Source organism: Hyaena hyaena, unplaced genomic scaffold (genome assembly GCF_003009895.1).
Source record: "Hyaena hyaena isolate Hyena2069 unplaced genomic scaffold, ASM300989v1 scaffold_284, whole genome shotgun sequence".
NCBI lineage: Eukaryota > Metazoa > Chordata > Mammalia > Carnivora > Hyaenidae > Hyaena > Hyaena hyaena.
In genome coordinates this window covers 2,099,473-2,120,266 of record NW_024080913.1, presented here as the reverse complement: position 1 = coordinate 2,120,266, position 20,794 = coordinate 2,099,473, and the positions used below count along the sequence as shown (strand labels likewise).

Sequence of the window (20,794 nt, the reverse complement as noted above, 5' to 3'; positions counted from 1 at the left end):
ATAAACTTTAAAACAAACTTTAAAAAATGCCTAAAGCAATCTTAAATTGAACTAACAGAATTAATGTCCAGTGAGGAAGGAAATAGAACTCCTGACATGCACTGCTCAGTCCAGACATGAGAGAAACAGGCAATGCGGTGAGGACCTGTTTCCCGGGAAGACTTAAAGGATGCTAAAGCATTTGCAAGTATCTGAAGATGGTCACATAGAGTAAGAAGGGATTGTACGTTGCTTGAGAGCAGGACTAGAGCAATTAGATCCAAGTTAAAAGGAAGGCAATTTTACCCAATTCAAAGAGAAATGTCATATTTATAACAGAGTCCACTGCTTTTGGGGGTAGTGATCTTCTCATCAGCAGCCCTGTCTAAGAAGCAGCTATATGACCATCAGTCAGGGTCACTGCAGAAGCACTCCTGTAGTACATGGGACTGGAGGTGGATGATTTTTCTAAGTTGAATTAGATGACCCAACTCTCAGATTCTGTGACGTAAGGGGGTCACCTAGTGCAACCTCTCCCATAAGCCAGAAATCTCTGCCTTGGCATCCTTGCCAAATGGTTTCCCATACTCTGTCAGAACCTCATTTAAAAATCAGTAAAGCTCTTAGATATTTTCACTCCTCTGCCTTACCCCTACCTATGGTGTAGCTGGATGAGAGAGAGGTGAGTCAGATGAGAAATAAAGAAGCCACTATTCACATTCAGTCCCTCCATGTGTCTGAGCAGAGTACCCAGGAGCTTGTGAACCACACCACAGTGGCTCTCTTGGGTAAGACCAGTGGTCCATACAGTCACTGCTTATATTCTCACTACGGAAAAGACTGGCAGAGAAAACAGTGTCCACACACATTAGGATGCCAGTTCACAAGCAGCTCATTATGCTTTAGCTTCTGCAAATTTGTCCAGGCTCTTCTGGAAAAAAAACTGCACTCCCAACCCTATCAACCACATCACAGAGTTAATTCCATGTATTTTCAAACCATGATGTCCTAATTCTTCTCTCTTCATTTGACTTTGAAGTTCAAAGAAGTGAGCCACTGTTCTTTAGAAAATCCCCTCCCAAAAAAAGGGAGGAACTTCCAGACAACTCGGAGCCACATCCAGGAGACGTAAAAGGAAAGAGCTTGAAGTAAGATTCAGTAAACTACCAAAACCCTCTCCTCCTTAGAATTTATTCCCTTTGAGAGAAAACAAAAAAGGCCAGGAGGCTAAAGAGACATCACCCCACACAAATTAAGAGTTTTCACTATAATTGATTAAATAAAACCTGATAAAGAAACAAACAGGAAACCAGAGTGAGGAAAGGAGTCAGATTCCTTGACCTACTGCGTTTCTGCCAGTTCACAATCTCTTGCCCATTGATAAGTAAATTTTATTCATTCATTCATTGACTCATTTATTCATTCATCAACAAATAGTAATGTGCCTACTATGTCCAAGAACAATCTAGGCACTAGGGATACAGTAATTTTTAAAAATGGACCCCCCTAAAAAAATCCCATGGTCCTCATAGAGTTTACATCCCAATGGAGAAATAATAGGAAATAAATAAGTAAAATACATATTACATCAGATAATGACAAGAGTTATGGGGGTGGGGAAGAAGCAATGAAGGAAGATAAAGAATTTGAGGGTCACAATTTTAATTTTTTTTTATGTTTTTTTATTTATTTCTGAGAGAGAGAGAGACACAGCATGAGCGGGGAGGGTCAGAGAGAGAGGGAGATACAGAATCTGAAATCGGCTCCAGGCTGTGAGCTGGCAGTCAGCACAGAGCCCGACGCGGGGCTTGAAGCCACGAACTGTGAGATCATGACCTGAGCCGAAGTCGGACGCTCAATCGACTGAGCCACCCAGGTGCCCCGAGGGTCACAATTTTAAATAAAGTAGTCAGGGAGGGTCTCCTGAGAAAGTAATATCAGAGCAAAGACCTAAGGAGGAAGGGAACAAAGCAAATGAACACCTGGAGAAGAGCAGCCCAGGCCAAGGGTCAGCTGCTGTAACCACTGTAGGGCCGCAGCAGGCCAGCTGAGTTCAGGAATAGCAGAGAGACAAGTCTGAGCAAGGGGTGAGTCACAGGAAATGAGGCCCAAGAGGTCACTCTGCATACCCACCAATCTGCATACCCATAAGGATTTTGGATTTCCCTCAGAGCAAGCTGGAGAGCCATCAGATGGTTTTGCCTCAACCCTTTCCTACTTCTTGCACTCACCTAGGATTTGTCCCTTAGATGTTTAGAGCCCATAGATCTGAACTGGATGACATGGACCCAAATAACATCCCAAGCCTATGGGTAGGCATATGATCTGACTCCTGGGTCCTGCACAGAAATCCAGATATCCTGTCACCTGGGAGCAACATCCTCAAGGATGCTGCGATTAACCAGCATGATCCCACAAATGATGTTGGCTGCCTAAGAATCACAACGACCCACTAAACCCCCTTCTAGGAAGGTAGAAAAGAAACAAAACAGTCTGTCTCTAAGGAGTTTATAATCTAGTTAGAAAACCAAATGAATACACACACACACACACACACACACACACACACACAGGCTTTGCTTGCAAAGCAACATATTCTCCAGTGTAAAACTTAATACCACCTTACACCATATGTTTAGCTTTCTTACAATTTCACATACAAATCTTCCAGCAGCCCTTCAAAGTATTTATAGCTATGAATACCTTACAGATTAAAAAAAATTTTAGTTAAAAAAGCTAGTGTGCTTTAATGACTTCCCCCCCAAAAATTCAGCTAATTAACTTGTAGCAGAGTCAGGATTTGAACTCAGATCTTCAGAGTCCAAGCCCAAGGCTCCAGGCACTGCCCCAGAGCTGGGACATCTCTGACAAACAACTAAATGTGTGAGGGACTACCTAAAGAGGAGTCCTCAGGATCTGGCAAAATTAACCAGGTATTTGGAGTAGGAGCTTTGAGCCAAGTCTTTATATATGGAACATAAGTGGATTGGCATCCTAGCAAAAGGCAGGAACCTGGGTATCGAGAGGAGTTTGAGTAGAGATACAGAGGAGCCCCTTCCAAGTTAAATGCAGGAAATAGCCAACAGATTGGGAGCTTGTGGAAAAGGGTCATTTCAAGTAGTGACTGAAGACTCTATAACAGAGGGTATTCACTCTTTTCTTTCAGACTGCTCACTCTCTTAGTACCCATGGCCCATTCTCTCCTTCCCCTTCTGTCTTCTCCAGTGAGGCTTTTCCTGCTCCTCTTTCTGTATGCCAAGTGCCTCTCTACCTTGGCTGCCACTTTATCATCTGGTGAGTTCTAAAAAAACAAAAATGAGCCCTTGGATCCCATTCCCAGAAATCCTAATGTTACTCTGATGTGACCCAAGCTATCTGCATTGTTAGAATCTCCCCACAACCCCATGGTTCTAATGCACAGCCAGAGAACCACCATACCACATACCACCCCGTACTTAATCTCATCTCCTCCTGAGCCTACAACCATCTCGTTCCTGCTGATGACTTCCAAATCCATATCTTCTTCCCAGACTTCACTCTTGCAGAATGAAGAGTCCTATTGCCTCTTAGTCCTCCTTACTTGGTATCTCACAGGCAGCTCAAACTCAACACACTCAAAACAGATCTCCTCTCACATCCCTCTCCTTGCCCTATATCTGCCCAGAAGCTCCAGACAAACCCAGATCTCCTCCTGATTCCTTCCTCTTCCTTGTCTTCTATATCTAATATGTCAACAGGTTTTATGGGTTTCTACTTCTTAAAATCCGATTGAAATTATTTTCTCCAGCCCCACTGTAAATGTCTTAGTTTAAGCCTCAATTTCTCAACTATTTCATTGCAATGGATACCTAAGTGAATTTGCTGTCTTCTATCTAGCCCACCCTCAATCCATTCTCAGTGTTTCTGCCTGGTGACCTCTCCCAAATGCAAATCTGAGTATGTCATCATATCCTCTCCTGCCTTAAATCCTATAATGGCTCTCCATAGTCTCCAGGATAAAGTCTAAATTCTTTACCTTTGCCCACAAAATCCTTCATGATCTTCCCTGCTTAGCTTTCCCACCCTCACCTCTTATCCCTCCCTATCTCACACCCTTCATCCAACCTGGCCCTCAAGATTCAGCACACGCCCAACCTTCTCTAAGCTGCCCTCTTCGAGCCTGCTGTCTGGGTGATGCGCCCCTTCAATTGCTTTCATGATACCCTCTACCATAACTTTTATTATCCTGGATTAAAATAATGGGTTAACCTGTATGACTCCCTGACCACACTGTAATCTCCTCAAGGGCTGGGACCAGGTATAATTCCTCTTTGTATCCCTGGTTCTTTACACATCACATGTGTTTAATTAAGGTGTGTTGAATGAATGAATGAATGAATGAATGAATGATGGATGGATGGATGGATGGATGGGGAAGACCAACTGGCGAAGAGAGTTGAACAACTGAGGGGTAATTATGCAGTAGGCAGTCACTGTAAGCTTCTTAATCAGAAGAGTAGCATAATAAAAATAGTACTTGAGGAAGAATATTTTGACAATAGATTATATGGTATAGACTAGACACCAAATAGTGGGTGTTGGGCAAATCACGAAACTTTTATAAGTATCAGCTTCTTCATCTAAAAAAAGTGGAGTATTATTACCTGTGGTGCCTGTTTCATAAAGCTGTTGCAAACATAAAATGAAATTAAATTTGCAACAATAATTTTCTGAAACCATAAATCACTATACAATGTCAGAAATTAAAATTATATGAATAACAAGAAGTGCAGCCACCAAAGAATTTTAGTAAAACTCAAATCAGCGAGGCATAGTGGCAAAGACAATGGGCTGAATGGGACAACATCAAATTAAAAAGCACTTGCATAGCAAAGGGGAAAAATACCAACAAGATGCAAAGGCAACCTACTAGATGGAAGATGATATTTGCCAATCATACATCCAATAAGGGGTTAATATCCAAAATACATAAAGAACAGCACACAGCTCAATAACAAAAACTCCAATAAAAATGGGCAAAGGCAGTGACATTATTTCAAAAAAGACCTACACTCGTCCAACAGGCAAACAAAAAGATGCTCAACGTCACTTGTGATCAGGGAAATGCAAATCAAAACCACAATGAGGTATCACCACACACCTATTGGGATGGCTAGTATCAAAAAGACAAGAAATAAATGTTGATGAGGATGCAGAGAAAAGGGAACCCTCATGAATTATTGGTCAGAGTATAAACTAGTACAGACACCATGGAAAACAGTATGAAGTTTTCTCAAAAAATTAAAAATAGAGTTACTATATGATCCATCAATCCCACTACTGGTTATCTATCCAAAGAAAACAAAAACATTAATTTGAAAAGATATTTGCACCCCCATATTCACTGCAGCATTATTTACAATAGCCAAAACATGGAAACAACCTAGTGTCTATCAATGGATGACAGGATAAAGAAGATATGGTGTATATCCATTTGTGTGTATATATGTCTATATGTGTTTATTTATTCATATGTTCAGTTTTTAATTTTAAATAAATATAAATATGTAAAACAGAATACTACTTACTCAGCCATAAAAAAAAAAAAATGAGATCTTGCCACATGAGATGACATGGATTTACATGGAGGGTATTTTGCTAAGTGAGAGAAGTCAGACGGAGAAAGACAAATACTTCATTATTTTACTTATATGTGTATTCTAAAAGACAAAACAAAACAAAACTGAGCCTTGCAGATACAGGGAACAGATTGGTGGTTGTCAAAGTGGCAGGGGATGGAGGGTGCAGAATGGGTGAAGGGGATCAAGAAGTACAAACTTTCAGTTATAAAATAAGTCATAGAGATGTGATGTACAGCTTGGGGAATCCAGTCAATAATATTCTATTAACTTGGTAAGATGGTAACTACACTTACTGTGATAATCATTTTACTATGTATACAAATGTCAAATCATGATGTTATACGCCTGAAACTAATATAATATTCTAGGTCAATTACACCTCAATTAAAAATTTAAAAAAGAATGTGGGCTGAATGTCATGTGACCTTGGGCAGGTCACCTGACCTCCCTATGCCTCATTTTCCTTATCTGCCAAATATGAATACCACACTCATAGGTGTATTATGTTATTTTTGTATCTTGTATACAGCATGACAAATGGAAGGTATTCAATAAATTATAGTTTCCCTTCCCTCATGAGCAACCACTCTGCACTTATCCCTGTGAGATATGATCCCAAGCCTCTGACACAAGGACCGGAACCCAGAGAACAGGAGGGTAGGGGGAGAGCTGCACTTACTGAGACTGGTAGTAGTACTTAAGTAGAACGTGAGATGGAAAACTCTTTGCAGCCAAGTGAGAACCACAAGGAGACAATGGGTTAAATGATGCCTTATATAAATGAATTACGTCAAAGATTAATGATGATGGGAGGAGCCAACAAAATAGCTCTGGAACCAGGTTTCTGAGCAAGCAAGATCATGGGAGGGAATGGGCTAGACAGCTTGGGGTCTGGGAGTGAGGTCAGGGGAGAAGAATCCCTCACTTACATCCTCCTTCTCCCTTGTGCTCGTGAATCACCCTGCAGCCTCAGGCAAGTCTGTCCCATCTCTGCCTCCATCTCATCCTCAGGAAAATGGGCGTCATAAATATACACACATAGCAGAGCACCCCAGTGGTTTGGGCTCCTGAGAGCAAAAAGCCTCTGAGATGCCAGGTCCTGATGACTGCAGATAAAGAATAGCCTAAGACACCATTCCTAGGTGTCCTGGACATGTGGCAAAAAAAGGCCAATAACAGAACAAATGTCCTGCAACATGTCCCAATTTCAGTTAAGTGGGTATTTGGTAGTTTTCATGAAGAGACTATACCTGAATCCTGACACATAGTAGGAAAAAGATTTTATGTAGAAATATAAAATAATCAGGCCGAACACCCCATAATTATGGAAGATGATTATCAACTAGTAGATAGAGGATAGGGAGGCAAATCTCCCAAGTCTCTGTGCTTTCAAGGAGAGTAATGTTCCAGGCAATGCTTAGTGAAATCAAGAGTGTGAAGGCCCCTGAGCAGCTCCATGGGCAGGCATCTCTTCCTGACCTCACTGCTCTCTCCGGGGTCTGATCTCCTGGGACCTATTCCCAGGGCTCTGCATTGAGATGCCAAGAGAAGGAAAAGAACGTGGAGATCCTTACAAATTCTCTTAATTGATTCCCTTGTTCCTCTAGGCTCAAAGCTTATATGACCTTATTTCTTCTAGCACCGCCACCTGCAAGAGGGAGGGAGGAAACAGGAGACATTATTTTAATTTCATACATAGACACGCAGGGCCTGGTGAATTTAAGTGACTCACCTAAGGCCACAGATAATACCAATATCTAAGCTGGACCCCCAGCAGGAACTGTGCCCCCAGCCCACCGGCTCCCAGTTTACCACATGGCCAGCCAGAAGCTACTTAAAAATTAACTGTTCCTGAAAAAAATACATTCTTAACCCCCTAACACTACCACGTACCAAAAATATTCAAGTGCACAATTCTGGGAGGAAATTTGGTGGGGATAACACAAGGGCGTTCTGACTATGTTAAAGCATTATTGGTACAAATGATTTCAAAACGTTGCTCACAATATTGTACAATCTGCATGATCTATACCCCTAAGACCAGTGTATGAAGTTGTGTCCAAACACACACCCCATAGTCGATATTCATGTATGACATTACAGGGGCATAATGAGCCAGGGCAAAAATGAAAAGCTCAGTTCAGAAGACATGTGGTTCATCTCCTGACCTTGAGTACCAGTTCGTGCCTAGAAGTACGTGCAGTAAGGATGATATTTCACCTCCTATGAGAAGTACAAAGGGAGCACTTCCTTGCCTCCTGTGACTCCACAGGGCACAATGGAGTTCCATAAGGAGCAGAGAAGGAAGGGGACTGCGTGCTGCTTATCTGAGTGAGACATGCTTGAGATCTCAGCCTGAATTTCCTCAGGGGTATTCCAAGAAATGTCACTGTCAGAAGACAGAGTGAAGGAAAAACTAGAGTCGGTAGTCCTTGAGTTTCAGACATGGTTTACGCTAGAGTCCTCCCTGGAAACTCACAACACACAGAAGGCTTTGAGAAGTCCTACTGTACAAGAATAATAAATAGGGGTGTCTGGGTGGCTCAGTCAGTTAGGCATCCAACTCTTGATTTCGGCTCAGGTCATGGTCTCACAGTTTGTGAGTTCAAACCCCACGTTGGGCTCTGCACTGATAGCACAGATCCTGCTTGAGATTCCCTCTCCCTCTTTCTCTGCCTCTCCCCTGCTTGTGCTCTCGCTCTCTCTCTCTCTTTTTCTGGCTTTCTCAAAATAAATAAACTTTAAAAAAAACTATTTTAAAAAATCAATAAAATAAAAATTAAAAATACTTATTTAAAAAGAATAAATAAATAATGTGTTTCAATTTGCTTAACCCTGAGTTCCTACATTTTGTTAACATTAGAGCCTGAAGTACCTGCATTCCTAGGAAGATCTCAGAAACCAGTGCTCTAACGAGAGACTCTCTGTAGAGAATAAGAGGATATCACAATGCTATTTCCAAGCAAAAGAGAGCTATCTTGCGATGCTCACATGGCCTGTAATCAGCATGATCATAACTACACACCACCTGGGTCCCTCTCTAAATGCCTGGAACTTGAAATCACTCATTCAAGACCAACTTCTTCTTTTGGAGTATAGAGGAAAAGTTGGCACATCGCAGAAGGGGAAAAGGAATGACTGAGTTCTTCCACTTTTGATTCATTGGTTCTGGACACCAAAACCAAAATTCACAATGGAAATCAAATCACAAATTTCAAACAACACATCCTACTACCTTCCAGACCCCCAAGGTATTACTTCATTAGCGCTAAATTTCCTGATTCCCACATCAAAGGAGCAGACCACATCTGGCCAGTCCATTAAGTCGGAACCCCAGCTCAGCCGCTGGGTGACCTCTGGCAGAAAACTTAACCTCACCGTGGCCCTGTTTCCACATCAGGAAAGCAGAGGCGGCAGCCCTTCTATCAAGCTTGCCTGGATGGAGAACAACTAATAAAAAGGAGATCGTAAAACACTTGGCAATACATTTAGTGTCCTATAAAATCTTAATGATTATAATCAAGCTGTGGCTAGAAGTCTGCAAGGTCTGCACATGACATTCAGCAGTCGCTGTGCTGGTATCTGATAACAGGATGCTCTCGGCCTCCGAGCATCAGCTGCACAAACTGGTCTAGGCTGACTTTGGTTTCTTCACACAAAGTTGTGGGGGAAAAATATCACACAAGTCCAGGTGTCTTGGTTTAAGAGCCACCATGTCTCGTGGGAGACAAGATCCTCCCAGCATTCCAACAAAGACCGTGAACTTCTGTGGACTTGCAGCTGAGGCACCAGCCTTCGTGAGGGCTGCCCTACTATACAGCATGTGTTTGTTCTAGTCACATGGAGGGCACAAGGGCATTAGCTGACCATGAGAAGGAGTGGTAAAGGGAAGATCTTTTATCTTGATACAGTACTTTCCATAACAAAGTATTGTCACCTCCACCCAGGCTGCAAAGAATTAAAGGAGTAGTACTGAGGATGGTAAAAGAGCATGGATTTTAGAGTCAGATAGATCTGGATTCAAATTCCAACTTCACCACTTGTCAACTCTTCCACCATAGAGAAGTCACTTTGCATCTCAAACTCTCAATCTCCCCACCTACAAAATGAGAATAAGCATGCTTACCAACCAGACCAGTTAAGAATGAGAAACAACAGCTACCATCATGTCTGGCTCACAGTGATGATGATGAAGGTGGTGGTTGTGGTGGTGATGGTCACAGAAACACAAAAAGACTCTACTACGCACCATAAGCCAAACTCCCTTCACCAAACTGGAGACGGAGGACAGAGGGATCTCTATCTATCTTTTCATTTTCAGTACCTGGGCCAGTGCTCAGTAAATTTGATTAGATTTAACTGATTATACGATGCTGAGTGCAGAGGATCAGGCTAAAATATTTCAGATGTTTGGATTAGAAAGATGAGGCCTCCTCCATGAGCCATTGTCTAAATACGGGCAAAGCCAGTCCTCTCACTTAGCCTTGCCTAGGCTAGGGCCCCAGGCACTTTTCCTCACTGCATCAAATTGTGCTTAGTCAAGCCGTCATCTGAATAATAATAGCAGGGGGAAGTTCAGATGGGCTCAGGTGATACTCTTGGAACTGCTTTTAAACTACAGATATGAAACTAGCCCCTTGGTGAAAATAATTTCTTTCTCCAAACCTTTGTTCGAAGTCTCCAGAAGGAACCACTAACCAGGGCAGTGTAGAAAGAACTGGGATATTAGTTTTATTGTCACTACTCTTGCCCTTGCCCACCCCCCACCCCCCATCCTCACTCCCTTGAGACCAGGACAATCCAGCCACCTACTCCACACTCCCAGCAAGACGTTAAAAAATGAAATAAAAGTTTGCCCTCTCTCCTATTTCATGGCTCATTATAACTTCTCTCACATGCTCTTCTTCCTCTTAATTTCCCATTGATAAGGAACGTCTGAACTCTTCTAGGGCTACTTTCTGATCGTGGCACTTATATGTGGTCTTGTATATGATGCATAAGTGCAATTCATTCATTCTTTCAGTCAACAAATATTTCCTGAGTGCTTGCTCTGTAACAGGCACTAGGGATACAGCAGCAAACAAAACAGATAAAGACCCTGCTTTCATGGAAAACTATGTCATACGTATTCACTTCCTTACTAAATGAATGGATAGGCAGTTGATACCAACATCTCCTCTGTAAGGCCAAACTACAAAAGGACCAAGGAGACACAGCCCTTTATGAAAAAGTGATGAACTCTCCCATATAGTCTGACTGGTCGGCTATCTTTTTCTCACAATAAACTGCCTGTTCCTACTCCCCAGCTTTCCACATTCGGCCTGGAATGCCTGAAATCCTTGACCTGCCTGGAATCCACTCCTCTTATCCAGAACAAGCACCATCTCTTCCTAGAAGCCTTCCCAAACTATGTTAGCCATCAGCGGTGCCTTCCTTCTTTAAACCATGGAGTGTGCGTGGATTATAACCTGACTTCACAATTATGTCAAACTCTGAATGCCCAGGATGTGGTCTTCTTTTCTTCTACTGCAGTGCCTTCAGTAGAACATTTTATATGTTTATTTTTAACTTTTTTTTTTTTTGAGAGAGAGAGAGCAAGAGTGGGTGAGTGGGGGAGGTAAAGAGAGAGAGGGAGACACAGAATCAGGAGCAGGCTCCAGGCTCTGAGTTGTCAGCACAGAGCTGGATGCGGGGCTCGAACTCAAAGACCACAAGATTATGACCTGAGCCGAAGTCAGACGCTCAACCAACTGAACCACCCAGGCGTCCCTATATAGGTTTTCAATGAAAGTTTTGATTAGCTGAGGAGCAAAGTGCTATGAACATTCATGGGACAGGTAAGGGCATACAAGCACTATTTTAAAGTTTGCATTCAGAGACTTTCAAAGAGTTTTGCACCTTGAAAGCATGACAAAAGGGATCCCCAGATCTGATTTTGAAATCTACTGGCACTGAAAGGAGGGATTACATTAATGTCAGAAAAACTGACTTTTCGCCCTATGAGAGCTTGCAATCATACCCTGTTTGCAATACCTATGCAGGTTGTGGTTCACTTCAAAGACTCCATTTGTGCTGCTGAAAGCACTTTTTCTTGTAATTTGGGAAATGCTTTCAAACAATGCGGTTATAGATGAGCCACTCATGGTGCACTCTCAGATCAGAGCTGATGGCCAGCCAGCTGCGAGCCCAGAGCCAGGTGGGGCCGGTTAGACAGCCAGAGAACCAGCATCCACGGCACTCTTCATCTGCAGATAAGGAAAAGCCTCAAAGAAAACTATCTCAAAAGTCCCAATTATACATCTGGCAGAATAGCTAAACGGCAAAAATGAATGCTTAGTGTGCAACCACTTTAGTGAGTTTTAAAGTTCAAATATTTTAAGGGCTACTTCATTTCATTGCAATTAAAATACATATATATGAATCCTCAAGTACCCTGCCAGATGTAATACCAAGTGAGTAAATGAGATGTCTTCTTGTCTTCTAGAAGCACCCAGAAACTCTCCTGTTTCTGCTCTTTTACATCTTAGAATAAAATGTTTGATTCCTCTATCTCCTTCTGCCAGTTACCTTCACTTTGTTTCATCTCTTTTCTCTTGGACTGGAGCGTGCCTGCTTGCTCTTTTCCACGTTTGAAGACTGTGACTTTTACTCCCACAACCCAACTTTACTAAGTCTGAAGCCTCAGCTCCCCGTCTCCTTTATGTTATCCCTCACTGTCAGAAGCAAACCTTTCTCAAAAAAAAATTTTTTTTTAGTTGTTTAGACACAAATCCTCTTATCTCATCCCAAAAATCGACTTACCATTGTACTAGGAGCAGATCTAAGTCCGACAGAGAATGTCACACAGCACTTAATCCTGAGGAGCCATGGCCCTTCTCTCATATGGCAGCTGTGAGCCTTTTTATGATAGAACCATAAAGCCTCCACCACCCAACCAAACATGCCTGCGTCCTTCCTTCAGAGTGTTCAGCAAATTATTAAAATTAGATTCATTTTTCCCACTCAGTGTGTCCTTCAATCGATCCCCACCAACACTGTGCAATTGAGAACTGCTGGTTAGGATATACAGTTACAGGACAGAGAAGAAAAAATCACTTGAAATCTGTGACCAGTTTAATGACAAAGAAAGCCAGGAGCCCTCTGCTACTCTGGGTGAGAGCGGGAGTCAGCAGAAGGTGGAAGTGCCCTCGCTGGGCACTTGTGCCCTGTCACCCTGCACGGCATGATGTAAGATGAAAGCATCTGCTGACTCTAAGAGGTATAATTACCGCCAGGGTGGGGGTATAATTAAAGTAAGAATAATTTACCTTAAAGAAGATAAAAATTAAGAATTATTAATGATCATAATAATTAGTCCCTTTATATCTAAGAATCACAAATGCTTTACAAGCTGTAATTATCACAGCTCCCCTCTGAGGAAGGGATTCATATCTTACAGCTCCTCACTTAACAGAGGGGTGAAGTGATGGGCATGGGGGAAGGCAGAGAGGGGTGGAGAAATGCCTCCTCTGTCATCTGTCCAACACGTGGCGAAACTAGAAAGAGGCCCCAGGAGGGCTGACTCCCATTATGGTATATGCTTTCATCCCTAGACCCAGAGAACTCCATCCCAGATCAAGCAGCTCATCTCATTCTGACCTGCTGGCCATTTAAACTACTGCAATGCAATAAAATTTTATCATATCGGTAAGGACTTTACTAAACACCTAGTCAAAATAAAAGATACAGCACTGCCTTCAAGGAACTTAAACCCTAATTGAGAAGACAAAAGGAGCCCCCCAATAAAATAGAGAAAAAACTCTGAAATCACACATTAACTAGTGCTAGGTTGTATGATGCTGATTATGCATGCTGTGTAAATGTTTTTTAATTGGAAGATCATTATATGTAAAGGTCAAAGAAAGTTTTGGAAAGAGATGGAACTTGTACAGGGCCTCAGAGAAAATATATTAGGTCTTAGACAGGCAGAGGTAGGGTCCCAGCAGATGGATCAATGAAAAAGAAAAACAAAACAAAACAATAGGAAAACTTGAAAGGTTTCACACATAATTTTAAGAAAAAAATTCTTCATTGGAGAGGTTTTTAGAGAGTTTAGCAAACAGTCTTCTTTTTTAAAGCTATCTAAAGTCATCCTATGACTTTAGACATTTCCCCAGAGTTCCACATTGTGGCTCATATTGTGTTCTGGAAAAGCTCATTAGGCTTAGGATGACACTGGTACCTTCTCTGCTTTATCTAAATTTTTCCTTTGGGGGCACCTGGGTGGCTCAGTCAGTTAAGCATCTGACTTCAGCTCAGGTGATGATCTCTCAGTGTGTGGGTTCAAGCTCTGCGTCAGCTGACAGCTCAGATCCTGGAGCCTGCTTCAGAGTCTATGTCTCCCTCTCTGTCTCTGCTCCTCCTCCACTCACATTCTCTCTCTCTCTCTCTCTCTCTCTCTCTCTCATAAATAAACATTTAAAAAAATTTTTTTTAATTTTCACTTTGGTGGTTGTCCAGTAAAGTCAAGATAGGTCCTGGTCCTGGTAGAATGCCACAGAATGTCAAATCTATTATTTACTTTTTCTAGGTTTTTGCAGGAGAAAAATGAGATATGAGCCTTTGACTAGGATATAGACAAGGGAAACCTAATACTTCCTTAGTTCTATTAATCCAGCAGAGCTCCACCCTGAAAGATCTGAGCATGACTGACATAATATTAAAGCATCTGATGGAGCACCTGGGTGGCTCAGTCAATTGAGCAACTGGCTCTTGGTTTCAGCTCAGGTCATGATCTCATGGTCATGGGATCGAGCCCTACACTGAGCTCCATGCTGACACCATAGAACCTGCTTGGGATTCTCTCTCTCCCTCTCTGCCCCACCCCTCCACATGTGCACATGCTCATTCTTTCTCTCTCAAAATAAATAAACTCAAAAACATTTTTTAAGCATCTGAGTGATATAAATTTTATTTTCTCTTTTCAGTTCCTCTGTAATGAAGAGCCCAAGTCTCAAAGCCATGTAATGGTACAATCCTGTAACTGTGCTCTGGAACCAGTAGCATTAACCCTTAATAAAGAAGGACATTCTTACAGAATGGAGCAGGGGCACTTGGGTCCTTCCTGGGTCAGTCAATAGTATTTTCTGACCTCTCAGTGCCTTAGTCTCCAATCTTATAAGAGAAAGATAATGAAATTTTTCTGTCTATAAAAAGGATGGAGATCCTCAGATTATGAAAAACGCCATTCTTTTTTGATGAACCATAATGAGTGAACTGCTACATTTCATAATGAGAGAACACTGCTACATTTCAAGGATTCCCAGCTGGTCTTTAAAAAAAACCAACAGATTGAACCAATATGTTAGGGCTTGATTATTTTCTACATTCTTTGGCATTTACCAACCTTTTAACAATCTAGAAAACAATGAAAATTATTTCCTTGTCCAAACATCATGTCAGAAGCTTCTTTTTAAATGGGATTTTAAAATAATGATACTGTGTTAACTAAAAGAACATTATATAGTAATGAGGGCCACTTCATTAGAAGAATATCAAACATGATTTTAGAATTTAGCATTTGAATTTACTTACAATTTTTCTGATGACAGACAAAGAGCAGCAAGAAAAACAGGCTAACTCTCTTAGGCCTTTCAGGGTTTTAAATATTTTGCCTCATGGTGTGCTGACTTCAGATAAGAGTGGGTAAGAGAGCCATCACTAGATCAAAGATCTAGTGTCATTCAGAATGGGGGGGAAGGGGTTTTTCTGAAAACAATTTCAGCTATTTTCTCAAGGTTATTCAGAAGCACTTTCCTTTGGGTTTGCCTCTATATTTTTTTGCTTGCTTACCCATGATTTTAGAATGATTAAAATTTTCCCTTGGTTTTCATAGAACCTAATTACTGTCCACTGTTCTTTGAGTATATTGACTCCAGGAAGGTAATGGAATCACACAAATGAATCCCAACACCCGGGCTAGGTTCCCCAACAGATCACACACTCATGTATAACAACAGAATCAGACACAAATCAGGATTTGTCCAGGGAATTCCTTGAAGGACACCCATAAAAAAGGCTATCCTCTGTGAGATATAGATGTTCTAAGATTGTCTGTGGTTACATTGTACACAATGCTCATGATGGTTCTACCTTAGAATCCAAAGATTAAGAGACTGTATAAACCCCTAAATAGAAAGGAAAAAAGGAAACATTAAGTTTGCTATCTGATCCCAAGAAATAGTGACAGTTCAGGAAAATCCCTAGGTCATAGGCTCCAGTGCTAAAGTCCTTAAGGATGTAAAGTTCAGTTGCAAAAGATGTGATTGCCTTCTTACCACCTCTCACTTCCACTTTCCTCTTCTCCCACCTCTGGGATGGCAGCAAGTGAGGAGAGAAATAGAATTCAACTCTACTGTCATTTGCACCAATATTTGCCCTCAAGATTTAGGTTCTAAATCTTTACTTTGAAGGGCCCTACAGAGTCTCCTCAAAATTCAGAAAACCAATAATTGGATGTATTAGACAAAGGAGAAGATAGAAATGCTGAAATCCGTTGAATCATTTAATAGTCTCCATAAAACTATTGTGAACCAACGTTTCATAAACTCTGAAATGTAAGGGTGGAAGTCACTGACAACCAGGGAAAAATCCAGTTCCTTACAATAAAACAGAGCTGAGATTTGCAAGTGATCGCCAGGGTTGAGAAAGGCCTGACAGATATAATGGGCTAGAATGACCGATTACTTTAATGTGCTTTTAGGAGAAGCAGACTCAAGTGTTTAAATGTCATAATCATTAGTAACTTAGGCTGAGTAGGATGATTATATCTACAATAATGCATTACACCAGCTCTTTTTCTCCAGGGGCATCAATATGCTAATGAGAAAAGATATGAGCAAACTTCATTTAGACGTAATATCCTAAGAATGAAATTTCACAGATTTCATGTTCTCTTTTTTATTATTTTATTATTTTATTTTTTTAGTGTTTTTGAAAGAAAGAGACAGAGTTTGAGTGGGGAAAGGCAGAGAGAGGAGACACAGAATCCGAATCAGGCTCCAGGCTCTGAGCTGTTAGCACAGAGCCTGATGTGGGGCTCGAACCCATGAATGAGGAGATCACGACCTGAGCCGAAGTCAGATGCTTAACTAACGGAGCCACCCAGGCACCCCACAGATTTTGTGTTCTCTTATAAACAATTAATGAAAACATATTTTTAAGCTGCCAAAACTGCTTACCAAAGAGGCAATCCCAGTCTGTAGAGAAATCATCATAAGACCCAAAAATACAAATGCAAACATTTTCCCACCTTCATTTTTAGAGAAAAAACTAAAACTAACTCTTTACACACTCTCATCATCCTAGAATTGCTTCAGGTAGAGTTATATTATTTGGTTCTCACCAGTTTATGTTAAAGTTTTTGTTTAACCCCATTCTAGAATTTATATCTTTTATAAAGTAAAGGGCCTAGAGGTTACTACTTTTTTATGAAGTCATAATTAAACATTAATTTCTTTATTTCACTGTTTTATTTAAATATTAGCACTTTAAAAAAATTACAGATTCTGTCAAATATTCTATCCATTCATGTTAGGTGGCATCAGTAGTACCTCAACTGTCAGGAGGATAGGTCTGTGAACCTCATGTCAAACAGCTACGTGAGCAAATAGTGAGATAAACAAGTCATTCGTGGAGACAGAGGTGGAGCTGGGCTTGGTTAGGAATGAATCAGGCCATCCCACAGAGTGGGTGTCTCCTTCCCAAGTTGCTCTTCAGGGCACAATTAAATCCCCTATAAAAGGCCCAGCTCCCAGCTGCCCAGTACACTTGTCAGCAGTGTCAGCGAGCGCTCAGCTTCCTTTGGTGAAGTGGGTAAGTCCCAGCCAATGGATCATTTCTTCTGTACAATTCATTTTCCAGCTGTAGTAGATGCTGGGTGGGGGTCTAGAGGGTCTATGTACCAGAAAGGATCAGTATCTTCCAGGGATATCAAACTCCCACTAACTTCATGCCATTTTATAGCTGGAGCCATCACTGAAATGGAAACTTGGCTCTTCTCACAAGTCTCTGAATTCTTTAAGTTTGCACATTAGGGGTGGAGGGTGGTTCATGCGTGACTCTTATGGGGTTCATCTTCCTAAAAATTGCCGTCTCAAGAGGTTGCCAATCCGGGGCGCCTGGGTGGCTCAGTCAGTTAAGCGTCTGATTTCAGCTCAGGTCATGATCTCGTGGTTGGTGGGTTCGGCCCCACGTTGGGCTCTGTGCTGACAGTCAGCTCAGAGCCTGGAGCCTGCTTCTGATTCTGTGTCTCCCTCTCTCTCTGACTCTCCCCTGCTCATGCTGTCTCTCTCTCTCAAAAAAAATAAATAAAACATTTAAAAAAATTTTTAAAAGAGGTTGCCAATCCTCAGTACTCTTTTTATATTGGTTCTACTCAATATGGGCCATCTTCATGTAGTTATGACATCTAAGAAGGCAGCCAATAACTGAGTATTTGCAACATATCCGGGTTAATGCAAATAACGTGTACTGTTTTGTGCATTGTTATACCTGAATATTATAATGCCACCTTTGCCTAGGAAGAAGTGGTGCTTAATCTTAGAAATAGTGACTTATGAATTATCCTCATAGATCTCATATGTACTATAATGTTGGAAAATAATCCATGTTCCCTTTTTATTTTTCTGGTTACCACCAAATGTTTCGCTGCCCCAATTAGATCTACATAGCTTCTATCCACTTTAAGATACTCTCAAATCTTCCTTCACCTTTTGGCTTTCACCTATTCTCCTTATTCATCTTTAGAAGAAGATGCTTATGAATAGCCACATATCAAATTTAAATTTCTACACTCCTCACTATTTTATCTGAAATGTGCTAGGGAGCAGGAAGAGACAGAAGTAAAGGATATGGATAATCCAGATTGACTAGACAATCAAAAGCTGACTACAGAATAGTCTGAAGATAATTCCATAGCTTGAAATTTCTCAGGATCTGTCTTTCCCTTCCTAAGTACAATATTCAAAAATAAAAAGCTTTGAGAGCCCAGGTTAAAAACAGTAGTTGGGGCACCTCGATGGCTCAGTCAGTTAAACACCTGACTCTTGATTTCGGCCCTGCTCATGATCTCAGGTTGGTGAGATTGAGCCCCATGTAGAGCTGGGTGCTGACAGAATGGAACCTGCTTGGGATTCTCTCTCTCCTTCTGTCTGTGCCCCTCCCTCACTTGTGTTTCTTTCTCTCTCTCTCTCTCTCAAAATAAATAAAAATAAAATAAACTCAAGAAGAAAAGAATTACTGTTGTAAGTTTAGGGCTCTGATTGAAACAGTGTGGATGAAGCCTCCCCAAGATGAGAAGTAGTTTTAATTCTGGGTCCTACTTTACTCTTCTAGATTTACTTGAACTTGAAGGAAGGGAAAAAATGTCTCCACTTCTGAGAAGCATCTTCGACATTACTGAAATTTTCAATCAATATGCCTCACATGATTGTGATGGGGCAGCAATAAGCAAGAAAGACCTGAAGAACCTCCTTGAAAGGGAATTTGGAGATGTCCTTCGGGTAAGAAATAACAAGAAAAGGAAATCTATTGATTTAGGATTATAAAATTTCTTCTCAGGAGAGATCATAGCAAAGAGTGGTGACTTTGTATCCATTTTATACCATCACAGCTCTACACTACATTCTTCATTCATCTGAGTCAGAAGGCACTTAACTGGCATTGTAGTCTAAGTACTTAAAGAAGTTACTAGCAAATATTTCATGTACTTGAAGGAAACGTCTATGTGAATGAACATTGGAAGTTATCACCAAAGATGTCAGATCAAACTAAATTTGGAAGCAATTTAAATTTACTTCCAAATTTTGATCATTAAAATCAGTGTCTTCACTAGTAAAATGGTGTTAACATAAATGTTTTGTTCTGTTTTCAAACATGGGATAAAAATCAATCAAGGGTACTGACTATTTCAGACAGAAATGGCTGCTGTAAAACTTCAAAATTCTTTGTTATTCTTCTGTTGAGGATGAGGTCATTCTTATTCACCCAGCTAAAAAGAACTTGGGTTCTTTTGATCAGCATTAAATTAGAAGTTACAAAAAATCTCCAACAAATGTATGCTTTAAAATGAAGTGTTCACATTTTACATAGGGACAAGACTGGAAACACAACTGGATGTTTTTCTAAATGCTTTTAATGTCTTGTGAGTGTCAGCGTATCACAAAATATTCGTTGTGTGTATGAGTGAGTTTACTATTTGTAAATAGTACACTGTAAAATTTTTGTTTTCACTTTTTCGTAGAGACCACATGACCCTGAGACAGTAGATCTGACCCTGGAACTTCTGGATCGAGACTGTAACGGGCTCGTTGATTTCAATGAATTCCTCCTGTTCGTTTTCAAGGTAGCTCAAGCTTGTTACTACGCTCTCAGCCAGGCTTCCGGGCTGGATGAGAAGGGGGCCAGGTGTGAGAGAAAGGAGAACTCGTTACAAGATCCCAGGCAAGAAGACGAGAGGAAATTTGAGTCCCGGGACAGGCACCTAGAAGATCACTGGCAGAAAAGGCAGGAACTGGAGCGGGAGATCGCGGAGGGAGACAAGCAGCGGCTGCAGAGGCGAGAACTAGAAGAGCGCCTGCAGGAGGAAGAGCGGCTGAAGAGGCACAAGGGTCGGGAGCCTGAGAAATTTCCTGACGGAGAGCAAAGGCAAGAAAGGCGGGAGCAGCGCGAGCTCCAGGAAGAGGAGCAGCTGCAAAGGCAGAAGCGGGAGCAAGAGGAGCCGCGCTTGGAGCAGGAGCTAAGGCGCGAGCAGGAGGTGAGGCGCGGCGAGCAGCGCTTGGAGCAGGAACTGAGGCGCGAGCAGGAACTGAGGCGCGAGCAGGAGAGACGTGAGCAGGAGCTGAGGCGCGAGCAGGAGGTGAGGCGCGGCAAGCAGCGCTTGGAGCAGGAACTGAGGCGCGAGCAGGAACTGAGGCGCGAGCAGGAGAGACGTGAGCAGGAGCTAAGGCGCGGCGAGCAGCGCTTGGAGCAGGAACTGAGGCGCGAGCAGGAACTGAGGCGCGATCAGGAGAGACGTGAGCAGGAGCTGAGGCGCGAGCAGGAGGTGAGGCGCGGGGAGCAGCGCTTGGAGCAGGAGCTGAGGCGCGAGCAGGAGAGACGTGAGCAGGAGCTGAGGCGCCAGGAGCCGCGCTTGGAGCAGGAGCTGAGGCGCGAGC

General features: G+C 41.9%; 1 protein-coding gene across 1 annotated transcript in view; it reads left to right on the top strand.

Moving 5' to 3' along the window:
• Window positions 1-20,794, top strand: part of LOC120241237 (trichohyalin-like) — a 53,142-nt gene that overhangs the window by 26,637 nt on the left and 5,711 nt on the right. Inside the window, exons 5-6 of the mRNA XM_039246235.1 lie at window positions 18,975-19,141; window positions 19,882-20,682. Of these exons, the coding sequence (XP_039102166.1) occupies window positions 18,975-19,141; window positions 19,882-20,682 (968 nt within the window). The remainder of the gene's footprint in view (window positions 1-18,974; window positions 19,142-19,881; window positions 20,683-20,794) is intronic.